The following is a 14103-nucleotide window of genomic DNA, read 5'->3' as shown; positions in this document are numbered from 1 at the left end:
TGTCATGTGCTGCTCCATCTTGATACCCCATCCTGTCATGTGCTGCTCCATCCTGCGCCCACATCCTGTCATGTGCTGCTCCATCCTGCGCCCCCATCCTGTCATGTGTTGCACCCATCCTGCGCCCCCATTCTGTCATGCGTTGCACCCATCCTGCGCCCCCATTCTGACATGCGCTGCTCCCATCCTGCGCCCCCTGTTGTGAATTCTGTTGTTAAGCTCCCTCCTGTGGTCATGAATGGTACTTCGGCTGGTTCTGTCCATGGGCTCCCTCTGGTGACTGTGAGTGGAGCTGCTGCTTCTGAGGTTCCTTCCACAGGTGACGAGGTTAATTCGTTAGCTGGCTGCTCCATTTAACTCCACCTAGATCATTGCTCCATGCCACCTGTCAATGTTCCAGTATTGGTCTAGTTCGCTCCTGGATCGTTCTTGTGACCTGTCTTCTCAGCAGAAGCTAAGTTCCTGCTTGTTTTTCTCAAGTTTGCTATTTTTTCTGTCCAGCTTGCTATTTTGATTTTTGTCTTGCTTGCTGGAAGCTCTGGGACGCAGAGGGAGCGCCTCCGCACCGTTAGTCAGTGCGGAGGGTCTTTTGCGCCCTCTGCGTGGTCTTTTTGTAGTTTTTGTGCTGACCGCAAAGTTACCTTTCCTATCCTCTGTCTGTTCAGTAAGTCGGGCCTCACTTTGCTAAATCTATTTCATCTTTGTGTTTGTAATTTTCATCTTTACTCACAGTCATTATATGTGGGGGGCTGCCTGTTCCATTGGGGAATTTCTCTGAGGCAAGGTAGGCTTTATTTTTCTATCTTTAGGGCTAGCTAGTTCCTTAGGCTGTGACGAGGCGCCTAGGGAGCGTCAGGAGCGCTCCACGGCTATTTCTAGTGTGTGTGATAGGATTAGGGATTGCGGTCAGCAGAGTTCCCACGTCTCAGAGCTTGTCCTGTATTATTAGTAACTATCAGGTCATTCCGTGTGCTCTTAACCACCAGGTCCATTATTGTCCTGACCACCAGGTCATAACAGCCCCCATCCTGTCATGTGCTGCTGCCATCCTGCACCCCCGTTCTGTCATGTGCTGCCCTATTCTGTTATGTGCTGCTCCCATCCTGCACCCCCGTTCTGTCATGTGCTGCTCCCATCCTGCACCACCGTTCTGTAATTTGCTGCTCCCATCCATATGCCCCGTATACTGCTCCATAAATGTTGATGGCCCCCATAAGATGCTCCATAGTATATACCCCGTATGCTGCTCCATAAATGTTGATGGCCCCCATAAGATGCTCCATAGTATATGCCCTGTACACTGCTCCATAAAGGTTTATGGCCCCCATAACATGCTCCATAGTATTATATGCCCCGTATGCTGCTGCGATATATATAAAAAAAAATAACATACTCACCTATCGTCGCTGGGCGCCGAGTGCTGGGGGGCCTGAGCAGGCGGGGACACCGGCGCGCTGTGGGGGTCAGGAGCCGGTATCGCCGCTAGCTCAGGCCCCCGACACTTGCTATATTCACCTGGCCCTGATCCAGCGCTGCGTGCCGCTTCTTCCGGGTCCTCTGGCTGTGACTGTTCAGTCAGAGGGCGGCGCGCATTAAGCGCGTCATCGCGCCCTCTGAACTGTGAACATCACAGGCAGAGGACCCGGAACACGGAGCCGCACGCAGCGCTGGAACGGGACAGGCGAATATAGCTTATACTTACCCTCCTGGCGCGTCCCTGCCTCTCCGTTGGAGATCGCGGTGTGCGTTCAGTGCTTACACATACCGCAATCTTCTGGGAGCGTCACTCTGTGGGGTTCAGACTGCGCCAGCGCTTGCGCAGTCTATAAAGGCTTCGGACAGAGTGACGCTCCCAGCCTTATATTATATATATATATATATATATATATATATATATATATATATATATATATATATATATATATATACACATACACACATATATACATATACACACACACACACAGTGTGCAGAATTATTAGGCAAGTTGTATTTTAGAGGATTATTTTTATTATTGATCAACAACTATGTTCTCAATCAACCCAAAAGACTTATAAATATCAAAGCTTAATATTTTTGGAAGTTGGAGTTGTTTTTTTTTAGATTTGGCTATCTTAGAAGGATACCTGTCTAACTATTACTGTGCAGAATGATTAGGCAACTAATATATACCAAATATATTCCCATCTCACTTGTTTATTTTCACCAGGTAAACCAATATAACTACACAAAATTTAGAAAAATATTTCTGACATGCAAAGACAGTACCCCAAAAAATGAGTGACCAATATAGCCACCTTTCTATATGACACTCAGCAGCCTTCCATCCATAGATTCTGTCAGTTGCTTGATCAGTTTACGATCAACATTGGGTGCAGCAGCCACCACAGCCTCCCAGACACTGTTCCGAGAGGTGTACTGTTTTCCCTCCCTGTAGATCTCAAATTTTATGAGGGACCACAGGTTCTCTATGGGGTTCAGATCAGGTGAACAAGGGGACCATGCCATTATTTTTTCTTCTTTGAGACCTTTACTGGCCAGCCACGCTGTGGAGTAGTTGGAGGCATGTGATGGAGCATTGTCCTGCATGAAAATCATGTTTTTCTTGAACAATACCGACTTCTTCCTGTACCACTACTTGAAGAAGTTGCTGTCCAGAAACTGGCAGTAGGTCTGAGAGTTGAGCTTCACTCCATCCTCAACCCGAAAAGGTCCCACAAGTTCATCTTTGATGATACCAGCCCATACCAGTACCCCACCTCCACCTTGCTGGCGTCTGAGTCGGAGTGGAGCTCTCTGCCCTTTACTGATCCAGCCTCTGGCCCAACAAGAGTCACTCATTTCATCAGTCCATAAAACCTTTGAAAAGTCAGTCTTAAGATATTTCTTGGCCCAGTCTTGACATTTTATCTTATGTTTCTTGTTCAAAGGTGGTTGTTTTTCAGCCTTCCTTACCTTGGCCATGTCCCCGAGTATCACACACCTTGTGCTTTTTGTTACTCCAGTAACGTTGCAGCTCTGAAATATGGAAAATCTGGTAGCAATTCACATCTTGGTCTGCTTCACGCTTGATTTTTCTTAATTCATGGGCAGTTATTTTGCGCCTTTTTTGCCCAACATGCTTCTTGCAACCCTGTTGGATATTTGCCATGAAACGCTTGATTGTTCGGTGATCACGCTTCAAAAGTTTGGCAATTTCAAGACTGCTGCATCCCTCTGCAAGACATCTCACAATTTTGGACTTTTCAGATCCCGTCAAATCTCTCTTCTGACCCATTTTGCCAAAGGAAAGGAAGCTGCATAATAATTAAGCACACCTTATATAGGGTTCTGATGTCATTAGACAACACCCCTCTTCATTACAGAGATGCACATCACCTGATTTACTTAATTGGTAGTTGGCTCTCAAGCCTGAACAGCTTGGAGTAGGACAACATGTATAAAAAGTATCATGTGATCAAAATACAACTTGCCTAATAATTCTACACACAGTATATATTGCTTTGCGAAGGCGTGTACTACGGAGGACATAGAATGAACTTCAATCCAATATTGCGGCCATCGGTTAAGGAGAGGGCGAATCAAACACCCAAAAACTCCGCCCATATGACCGAAAACCGGTCCCGCCAAATTCAGGTGACAGGTTCTCTTTAATTTCCTGTTGACATTGTAGAAAGCCAAGCATTCACAGGTCCATGTGTGTGGCATTGAGTCATAGGCTTTCCTGTAGTCAATACGTATGCCCTGCCAGTTATCAGATACCCTGCTGGCATAGTGTGCTGGCCAAAAGAAGTGATGGAAGCTGCAGATGTGAGGACACGAAAGCTCCTCACAATGCAAGGAGGTCTCCACCCGAAGTCTAACACCCAAAGATTGTATACCAACAGAAAGGAGGGTGGTTGTGGCTTGATAAGCATCCATGCCACCATCACGGATGAAACAAGGAGTATCCAGGAATATATCAGAAAAATGGCACCAAAAGATGAGATGCTGAGAGAAAGCCTAATGCAGCAACAACAGATCTGGAAGGAAGAACAGGAGAATGAAGCACAATGCCAAGACAAGCCGCTGCACGGGATGTACCATCGACAGATAATGGAGGTGGCTGACATGGAGAAATCCTACCAATGGCTGTAGAAAGCTGGACTCCGAGACAGCACAAAGGCACTAATCACAGCAGCACAAGAGCAAGCACTAAATACCAGATCCATAGAAGCAGGAATCTACCACACAAGACAAGACCCAAGGTGCAGACTATGCAAAGAAACCTCAGAAACAGTGCAACTCAGTGGAAGGATGCAAAATGCAAGCAGGAACAGCGTATATCAAATGCCACAACCAAGTAGCGGGAACTGTATACAGGAACATCTGCACAGCATATGGGCTAATTTTCCCTACGTTCTGGTGTGAGACCCCTGAAAAAGTGGTGGAGAATGAAAGGGCCAAGATCCAGACGGATAAGCAGGTGTTGGCTAACCAACCAGACATTGTGATAGTAGACAAGGATCAGAAGACAGCAATGATAATAGATGTAGCAGTGCCAAATGACAGCAACATTAGAAAGAAGGAATATGAGAAGCTGGAGAAATACCAGGGCCTCAAAGTAGAACTGGAGAAGATGTGGAAGGTGAAGGCAACAGTGACTCCAGTGGTGATACGAGCACTTGGAGCAGTGACCCCTAAGTTGGGAAAATAGCTACAACACATCTCAGGAGCAACATCTGAACTCTCTGTCCCGAAAAGTACAAAGCTGGGAACAACTAAGATCCTGCGCAGAAAGCTCAAACTCCCAGGCCTCTGGTAGAGGACCTGAGAATGAGAAAGGACAAACAAAAGAGACCACCCCCATTGTGGGTGAGAAGGAAGTTTTTTTGTTATATACTAGTAAAATGTTGACTACTGCCAAGTACGACTGGGACTTATTTGAGATGGACAGCGACAAACTGAAGTCGGGCTGTACCCTACTTAGATCAATGATCATTCAAGATGCAGCGACAATAGGAGAATAGCTATGGGCAAATCAACAATGAAGTCACTGGATAAGTGCTTCGAATCGAAGAACATTTCACTGGTGAGGAAAACACGGCTTGTACATAGTCTGTTTTTTTCTGTAGTAATATATGGATACAAAACCTGGACAGTAAAGATACAAGACAGAAGAATTGACGTCTTCGAAATATGATGCTGAAAAAGGATGTTATCAATACTATGGATGGGAAAGAGAACAAACAGATCAATTTTGGATCACATCAAGCTAGACATGTCACTCGAAGCAAGGTTTACCAAGATAATGACTTGCCTACTTTGGACAAACCATACGAAGAAAGCAATCACTGGATAAGGAAGAAGAATAGAAGTAATTACACTAGATTATTAAGGAAAATATTTTTTATGGATATACTAGTTACTCCATGTTTTCTCAAGTAAGAATCTAGGTGTTTGGCTGACTGTTGGGTTGGCTTCTTTAATAAAATAAATACCGTATATACTCGAGTATAAGCTGAGAATTTCAAACCATGTTTTAGGCTGAAACTGCCCCTCTCGGCTTATACTCTAGTCATACCCAGGGGTCGGCAGGGGAGGGGGAGCGGCAGCTGTGTACTAATACTCACCTGCTACTGGTGCGGTCCCTGCCGTCCCTGGTTCTCTGGGCGCTGGCAGCTTCTTCCTGTAGTGAGCGGTCACATGGTACCGCTCATAACAGTAATGAATATGGACTCCCATAGGGGTGGAGCCGCATATTCATTACTGTAATGACCTGTACCATGTGACCGCTCACTACAGGAAGAAGCTGCCGTGCCGGGGAACAGACGTGCAGGGACATCGCCAGGAGCAGGTGAGTATAACGCAGTGCGCAATATTCACCTGCTCCATGTTCCACCGTGGGCGCCGCTGCGTCTTCCCCGTCCTCTGCACTGACGCTCAGGTCAGAGGGCGCGATGACGCGATTAGTGCGCGCCGCCCTCTGCCTGAACAGTCAGTGCAGAGGACGGGGAAGACACAGCGGCGGTCGGCGGTGGAACGGGGAGTAGGTGAATATAGCAAGTGTCGGGGGCCTGAGCGACGAGAGGCGAGTATGTAATTTTCTTTTTATTTAATCGTAGCAACAGCATATGGGTCAAATATCTGTATGGAGCATCTTATGGGGCCATGTGCAGCGTTATATGGGTCAAATATCTGTATGGAGCATCTTATGGGGCCATGTGCAGTGTTATATGGGTCAAATATCTGTATGGAGCATCTTATGGGGCCATGTGCAGCGTTATATGGGTCAAATATCTGTATGGAGCATCTTATGGGGCCATGTGCAGCATTATATGGGTCAAATATCTCTATGGAGCATCTTATGGGGCCATAATCCGCATTTGTGGAGCATTATATGGGGCATATTTTAATATGGAGCATCTTATGGAGCCCATCATAAACTGTATGGAGCATTATATGGGACTCCTGATTCAATATGGATATTCAAAAACACTTAACCTACTGATGTCTCAATTAATTTTACTTTTATTGGTATCTATTTTTATTTTTGAAATTTACCAGTAGCTGCTGCATTTTCCACCCTAGGCTTATACTCGAGTCATTAAGTTTTCCCAGTTTTTTGTGGCAAAATTAGGGGGGTGTCAGCTTATACTCGGGTTGGCTTATACTCGAGTATATACGGTACAGAAAATTGATTGTCTCCATAAGATAACCCTATCAATGTCCAAAGAAATGTAAATACAATGATTAGTTGTTTTCCTTTCTGTACACAAACTGACAAGAAATTATATATATATATATATATATATATATATATATATATATATATATATATATATATATATATATATATATATATATAATTGTCTAAGGGTTTTTCCGTCTGTCTGTCCTGGAAATCCACGCTCTCTGATTGGTCGAGGCCGCCAGGCCTCGACCAATCAGAGACCGGCACAGCATCGACGTAGAAATCCCGCGTCAGCGACGAGCACAGCGACGATGATGTCATAATGGTTGCCATGGCGACGATGATGTCATAAAGGTCGCCTCGACCAATCAGCGACGGGCACAATCTGCCGCGAATTCTGGAATCCTCATTGTCCATATACTACTGGGACATGCATATTCTAGAATGTCATAAATGATGTCATAAAGGACGTAGACATCTCACGTTTCTGATTCAACGACGGGCACAGTATCGACGTAGATGTCATAATGGTTGCCATGGCGACGATGATGTCATAAAGGTTGCCTCGACCAATCAGCGACGGGCACAGTCTGCCGCGAATTCTGGAATCATCATTGTCCATATACTACGGGGACATGCATATTCTAGAATACCCGATGCCTCGACCAATCAGAGACCGGCACAGCATCGACGTAGAAATCCCGCGTCTCTGATTGGTCGAGGCCGCCAGGCCTTGACCAATCAGCAACGGGCACAGCGATGATGATGTCATAAAGGACGTAGATATCCCGCGTCTCTGATTGGCGGCCTCGACCAATCAGCAACGGGCACAGCGACGATGATGTCATAATGGTTGCCATGGCGATGATGATGTCATAAAGGTTGCCTCGACCAATCAGCGACGGGCACAGTCTGCCGCGAATTCTGGAATCATCATTGTCCATATACTACGGGGACATGCATATTCTAGAATGTCATAAATGATGTCATAAAGGATGTAGACATCTCACGTTTCTGATTCAGCGACGGGCACAGTATCGACGTAGATGTCATAATGGTTGCCATGGCGACGATGATGTCATAAAGGTTGCCTCGACCAATCAGCGACGGGCACAGTCTGCCGCGAATTCTGGAATCATCATTGTCCATATACTACGGGGACATGCATATTCTAGAATACCCGATGCCTCGACCAATCAGAGACCGGCGCAGCATCGACGTAGAAATCCCGCGTCTCTGATTGGTCGAGGCCGCCAGGCCTCGACCAATCAGCAACGGGCACAGCGACGATGATGTCATAAAGGACGTAGATATCCCGCGTCTCTGATTGGCGGCCTCGACCAATCAGCAACGGGCACAGCGACGATGATGTCATAAAGGACGTAGACATCCCGCGTCTCTGATTGGTCGAGGCCGCCAGGCCTTGACCAATCAGCAACGGGCACAGCGACAATGCTGATTGGTCGAGGCCGCCAGCGGGCACAGCGACGATGATGTCATAAAGGACGTAGACATGTCACGTTTCTGATTCAGCGACGGGCACAGTATCGATGTAGATGTCATAATGGTTGCCATGGCGACGATGATGTCATAAAGGTTGCCTCGACCAATCAGCGACGGGCACAGTCTGCCGCAAATTCTGGACTACGGGGACATGCATATTCTAGAATACCCGATGCGTTAGAATCGGGCCACAATCTAGTATATATATATATATATATATATATATATATATATATATATATATATATATATATATATATATATATATATATACATACATACATACATACATACACTCAGCAGAAGTGACAAATATCACCCCAGAGTTGACATCAGAATGTAGGCTTCTGGGTGTTTCCAGCCTCCACGGGAAGCTACTATAATACTTAATTAGTGGCTTCACAAATTCTGAGTATGTTTCTTTTATCTATAAGGTTCAACGATGTCAGAGCTAATCCACGTTCAGTCACCTTCCATGCAGGGCTATTGATGTTGAAAGACTGAAATTTCCGGGATCAGCACAAAGATAGTATATGCCGTGTTCTTAAGGTTTATGACTGTCCCTACAGAGGAGCTGACACCATATATACAGATATGATGCCACTGTGCGTCTGTTATTTACCCACTGCGATACATAGCCAGACATACAAACCTAATCAAACAATTAAAAGTCCTCAGCACATAATGAATCCGTGGTTCACACGGAAGCTCCCTGACCACAATGCACTTTCCCACAATATTAGAATAGAGGCAGGAAACTTTGCTTGGAGGTAATAAAACAATGTTTACTATTATTCTTTGCTGTATATGTAAACCCTTTATGTATCAAACCAGGTACAATGGGATAATGGCCCAAATACAACAGAAATGTGATACAAAAAAAACCATTATCCACCTGTTAAATTCCATCACTACTAGTGCGCCAAGTCTTTTGTTCACTTGGCTACAACGATCACGGGTCGTACATGCACGTGACCACTGCAGAAAACCACTGGCCTCAGCGAAGATGCTTGCAATTACAAGAAACCACATGGCATAAAAAACACCATATTTATAAGGCACCACAGAGCCTAAATTGTTTTTACAAATTTGCTTTTTAAGCAAAAAATCTAATACAGCTAGGGTTTTGCAGCACTCCGCTATTTCTCCTGTCACATATGACAGACTCAGTTATGAAGATGTGGATATCATCTTGCCCAGATGAGTTTCATTTCATTGTTAGGAATTTCACCACCGGTCGCAGATTTTTTGTGCTTTTATTATTTGTTGGACTGTAAGAGTTTCCAGTCTAATGGATTCTAAATTAATTCACTGTATTTGGCTCTTGTTCGGCAAAGCATGCATTACATTACAACATAAAATTCTTCAATCCAGGCAGGTTTGGTCACAATAAGGATGTCCACTTCTGGGGGCAATTTATTTTTATTATTTAAATGCCATATTTTCAAACTAAAAACTATTTTTGCAATTTGCTTCATTAAATTGTTTGCACCTGTTTGCTTTTACAAGCTCTTTAATTCCCTGAACAATCAATTTGGTTGTTGTTAGGCCGGGGTCACACTAGACCGTAATACGGACGAGTGCAATGCGATAAAAAAAAAATCGCATAGCACTCGTCCCAATGTTAATCAATGGGGCAGCTCCCATCATCCGATATTTTCTCGGCTGTATTCAGGATCCGAGTGAAATCGCAGCATGCTGCGATTGTCAGCGTTTCTCGGCTGAGAATCGCCAATGAAAGTCTATGGAAGCCCCAAAAATACGGATTACACACGGACCAGCAGTGTGACTTGCGAGAAATACGCAGCGCTGTTACAGAGAAAAGCCGGTAATTCAGTGCGGTGTACAGTAAAATCACACTGACAGCTTCCAGTAGAATAGGTAGGATAAATATGTACACAAAGAATAGGTATGAATAGGTATATATATATATATATATATATACATATATATATATATATATATATATGTCAGTAGACACATATATGTATATATATTATTCCTTCATACAGCCGCGATATAGCAAAAAGCCGGTAATTCAATTACCGGCTTTTGCTTTCTCCTTCCTAAAACCCGACATGATATGAGACCTGGTTTACATACAGTAAACCATCTCATATCACCATTTTTTTTGCATAATCCACACTACTAATGTTAGTAGTGTGTATCTGCAAAATTTGGCCGTTCTAGCTCTTAAAATAAAGGGTTAAATGGCGGAAAAAATTGGCGTGGGCTCCCGCGCAATTTTCTCCGCCAGAGTAGTAAAGCCAGTGACTGAGGGCAGATATTAATAGCCTAGAGAGGGTCCATGATTATTGGCCCCCCCCTGGCTAAAAAAATCTGCCCCAGCCACCCCAGAAAAGGCACATCTGGAAGATGCGCCTATTCTGGCACTTGGCCACTCTCTTCCCATTCCCGTGTAGCGGTGGGATATGGGGTAATGAAGGGTTAATGCCACCTTGCTATTGTAAGGTGACATTAAGCCTAATTAATAATGGAGAGGCGTCAATTATGACACCTATCCATTATTAATCCAATTGAATGAAAGGGTTAAATAAAAGACAAACACATTATTTAAAATTAATAAAGCCTGGGAGCTTTCTAGGTAAGTTCCCACGATCTATGAACATCCAGCAGAGGGCGCCTCACCGCAAATGAAGCTAAATATAGATCATTGATCTATTTTTAGCCTCATTCTCCGGGGTTTTGCAGCGAGGAGCAGCCTGCATTAGCGGAACTCCTTGCTGCAAAATGTTTTAACCCCTTCAGAAGGATTTACATCGTTGGACGTTACAGATCTGCGGAGGGTAAGGATATTGTTGGTTTATTATGTTTTTTTACTTTCAGAACGAGGGTCTTCAGTGACTGGATTGGGCGTAGAATAAAATACTCCAACAACCATTGTTTTTATTTCATTAAAATAATTTTAAATAATGTGTTTGTCTTTTATTTAACCCTTTCATTCAATTGGATTAATAATGGATAGGTGTCATAATTCTTCAGGCTATTAATATCTGCCCTCAGTCACTGGCTTTACTACTCTGGCGGAGAAAATTGCGCGGGAGCCCACGCCAATTTTTTCCGCCATTTAACCCTTTATTTTAAGAGCTAGAACGGCCAAATTTTGCATAGACACACTACTGACATTAGTAGTGTGGAATATGCAAAAAAAATGGGGAGAAGACATGGTTTACTGTATGTAAACCAGGTCTCAAATCATGTCGGGTTTTAGGAAGGAGAAAGCAGAAGCCGGCAATTGAATTACCGGCTTTCTGCTATATCGCGCTAGATGAAATAATAATATATATACATATATGTGTCTACTGATATATATATATATATATATATATATATATATATATATATATATATATATATATATATAGACAGTATATATGTTTGTTTTTTTTTGACACATGGATCCCTTGTATTGGCGTATGTTGGTTTTGCAAGCCTGCGATAAAAACACGCAGTACGGATGCCATACGGATGTCACACGGATCATTTGATGCGAGAAAATCGCATCCTCGCACTGCACTCGGATCACTGTTTTGTAAAAATGTGTGCGATTCTCGTCCGACAAAAACGGACCGATTTTTTATACGTTGTGTGTGTCCCCGGCCTTAGTGATGAGCTTGTGTACTCGTTGCTCAGGTGGTCTCCGAGTATTTATGACTGCTTGAGATTAAAGGGAACCTGTCACCCCCAAAATGGAAGGTGAGCTAAGCCCAACAGCATCAATGGCTTATCTACAGCATTCTGGAATGCTGTAGATTAGCCCCCCGATGTATCCTGAAAGATGAGAAAAAGAGGTTAGATTATACTCACCCAGGGGCGGTCCCGCTGCTGGTCCGGTCCGATGGGTGTCGCGGTCCTGGGCCTCCCATCTTCATTGGATGACGTCCTCTCCCTGTCTTCACGCTGCGGCTCCGGCACAGGCGTACTTTGTCTGCCCTGTTGAGGGCAGAGCAAAGCACTGCAGTGCGCAGGGGCCGGGAAAGGTCAGAGAGGCCCGGCGCCTGCGTACTGCCCTCAACAGGGCAGACAAAGTACGCCTGCGCCAGAGTCGCAGCGTGAAGACAGGGAGAGGACGTCATCGTAAGAAGATGGGAGGCCCCGGACCGGACCGCAACACCCATCGGATCGGACCGCCCACCCAGATGAGTATAATCTAACCTCTTTTTCTCATCTTTCAGGATACATTGGGGGCTTATCTACAGCATTACACAATGCTGTAGATAAGCCCCTGATGGCGGTGTGCTTAGCTCAACTTTCATTTTGGGGGTGAAAGGTTCCCTTTAAGTTTTCATCGCCTCAGCAGCACGATTACAGCTATTGGTCAGCTTGATTACATGTAGGGATTACCTATCAACCTGGCAACCCCCACATGTACTTAGCCTGGGTAGTAGCTGTAAATCATGAAGCTGAGGCAATGAAAACTTAATGTACGAACACTAACAAATACTCGGAGACCACCCGAGCAAGAGTACACTCGCTCATCACTAGTTGTGGTCTGTAGTCATAAATGAGGTGAGCTCACAAAAAAGCAGTTAAAGCTCTCCCATTGAGCCGTCAAATGAGCTCACTAACAGATTCTCAGTTAAAAGGCTCGTGCACATTACCAATTTCCTCGTACGATTGCTATCTGTGGTTTTCACGGATATCACTTTTACCCATGATATTCCATGGGAAAGAAATAATAATTGGAGACATGTCGGATTTTCATCTGAGTCTTGGATCAAAAAAGGCAGTGCATTCTAGAAAAAAAAATTCTAATGCACTTGCGTGGCATCTGAGTGTGGTCCAATTTTCACAGACTGACAGAATGGAGAATTTTTTTTCTCTCGCCACGTCTGAGTAAAATTGATGCCACTCTGATAAGAATAATCGGACTGTTTTTCTCAGATGGGGGAAAAAAACTGTCCTGTGATCCTACCCAAAGGGGTATTGTCAAGTTTGACAGTTATCCCCTGCCTGAGATGACTTCCCAATCCCAGGGGCTCCAACAGCTGGGCACACAGGAACCCTGAGAAGCAGGTAGAAGTTTGAGAAGAATGCCCCCTTAACTCTTTCCGAAGCCTTCAATAGATCATGCCGCACTGAAGCTATAGATGACAAATGCTGCAACATATTTCATGAAACCTAACATATTTTATCCACAAATACATGCTATATATATATATATATATATATATATATATATATATATATATATATATATATATATATATATAGTCCACAGGTGGACAGCTGTGAGGATGTAGCCCTAGCATTGCTCACATCCAGTAACAGGGACTGTGTGGCAGAAGGCTGGTGCTGGCACTTCTCCCATTGGTCACCTGTGGGGGGGCTCCCGTAACCCCCCAGCCCCTCACCTGTCCTTCCTAGCCTCTTACCTGTCCTTCCTAGCCCACCTCTCGCTCCAGCTGCTCCTTCCTTTCCGCGGCTCCCCGGCAGTCGGACTCTTGCTGTCGCCCTCACTTCGCGTCCTGAGCTTCTCCTTTAAGTTGCCGTCACTTCTGGAGAAGAACCTGAGCAGCCTCTTCCTCAGCCCCTGCTTCTTTGTGTTTGGGGGTTCGGGTGCTGGAGACGACATTATGTCTGGGGGCTTCTCCGTAGTCCAGCAGCAGAGACTTAGGGTTCCCCAGCGGAGGATGTGGTGGGAGGAGGAGGCCTGCTGGACCCCGGGGCTGGAGGAGAAGAATGCAGGCAGGAGACGCTCACCTGACACCTCAGGCTGGGACTGTCACGTGGGGCGCCAGCGGCAGACAGACAGGTGTGCGCAGCGGAGGGAGGACACCCTTTCACCGCCGTGGCTCTCAAGGTGTGTGCAATGTGGGAGAGGAGCAGAACTTATGGCGTCCTGTCCTGCCCAGGGTATTCGTATTAGGCTACTTTCACACTAGTGTCGTTTTGAATACGTCGC

General features: G+C 45.0%; 1 protein-coding gene across 1 annotated transcript in view; it reads right to left on the bottom strand.

Moving 5' to 3' along the window:
• Positions 1-13858, bottom strand: part of CRYBG2 (crystallin beta-gamma domain containing 2) — a 387765-nt gene extending 373907 nt beyond the window's left edge. The window contains exon 1 of the mRNA XM_069756757.1: positions 13574-13858. Coding sequence (XP_069612858.1) covers positions 13574-13773 — 200 coding nt within the window. The 5' untranslated portion in view covers positions 13774-13858. The remainder of the gene's footprint in view (positions 1-13573) is intronic.
• Between the last annotated feature and the right edge of the window lie 245 nt (positions 13859-14103).

This window comes from Ranitomeya imitator, chromosome 3 (genome assembly GCF_032444005.1).
Source record: "Ranitomeya imitator isolate aRanImi1 chromosome 3, aRanImi1.pri, whole genome shotgun sequence".
Classification (NCBI taxonomy): Eukaryota; Metazoa; Chordata; class Amphibia; order Anura; family Dendrobatidae; genus Ranitomeya; species Ranitomeya imitator.
This window is presented reverse-complemented; position numbering and strand designations above follow the sequence as displayed.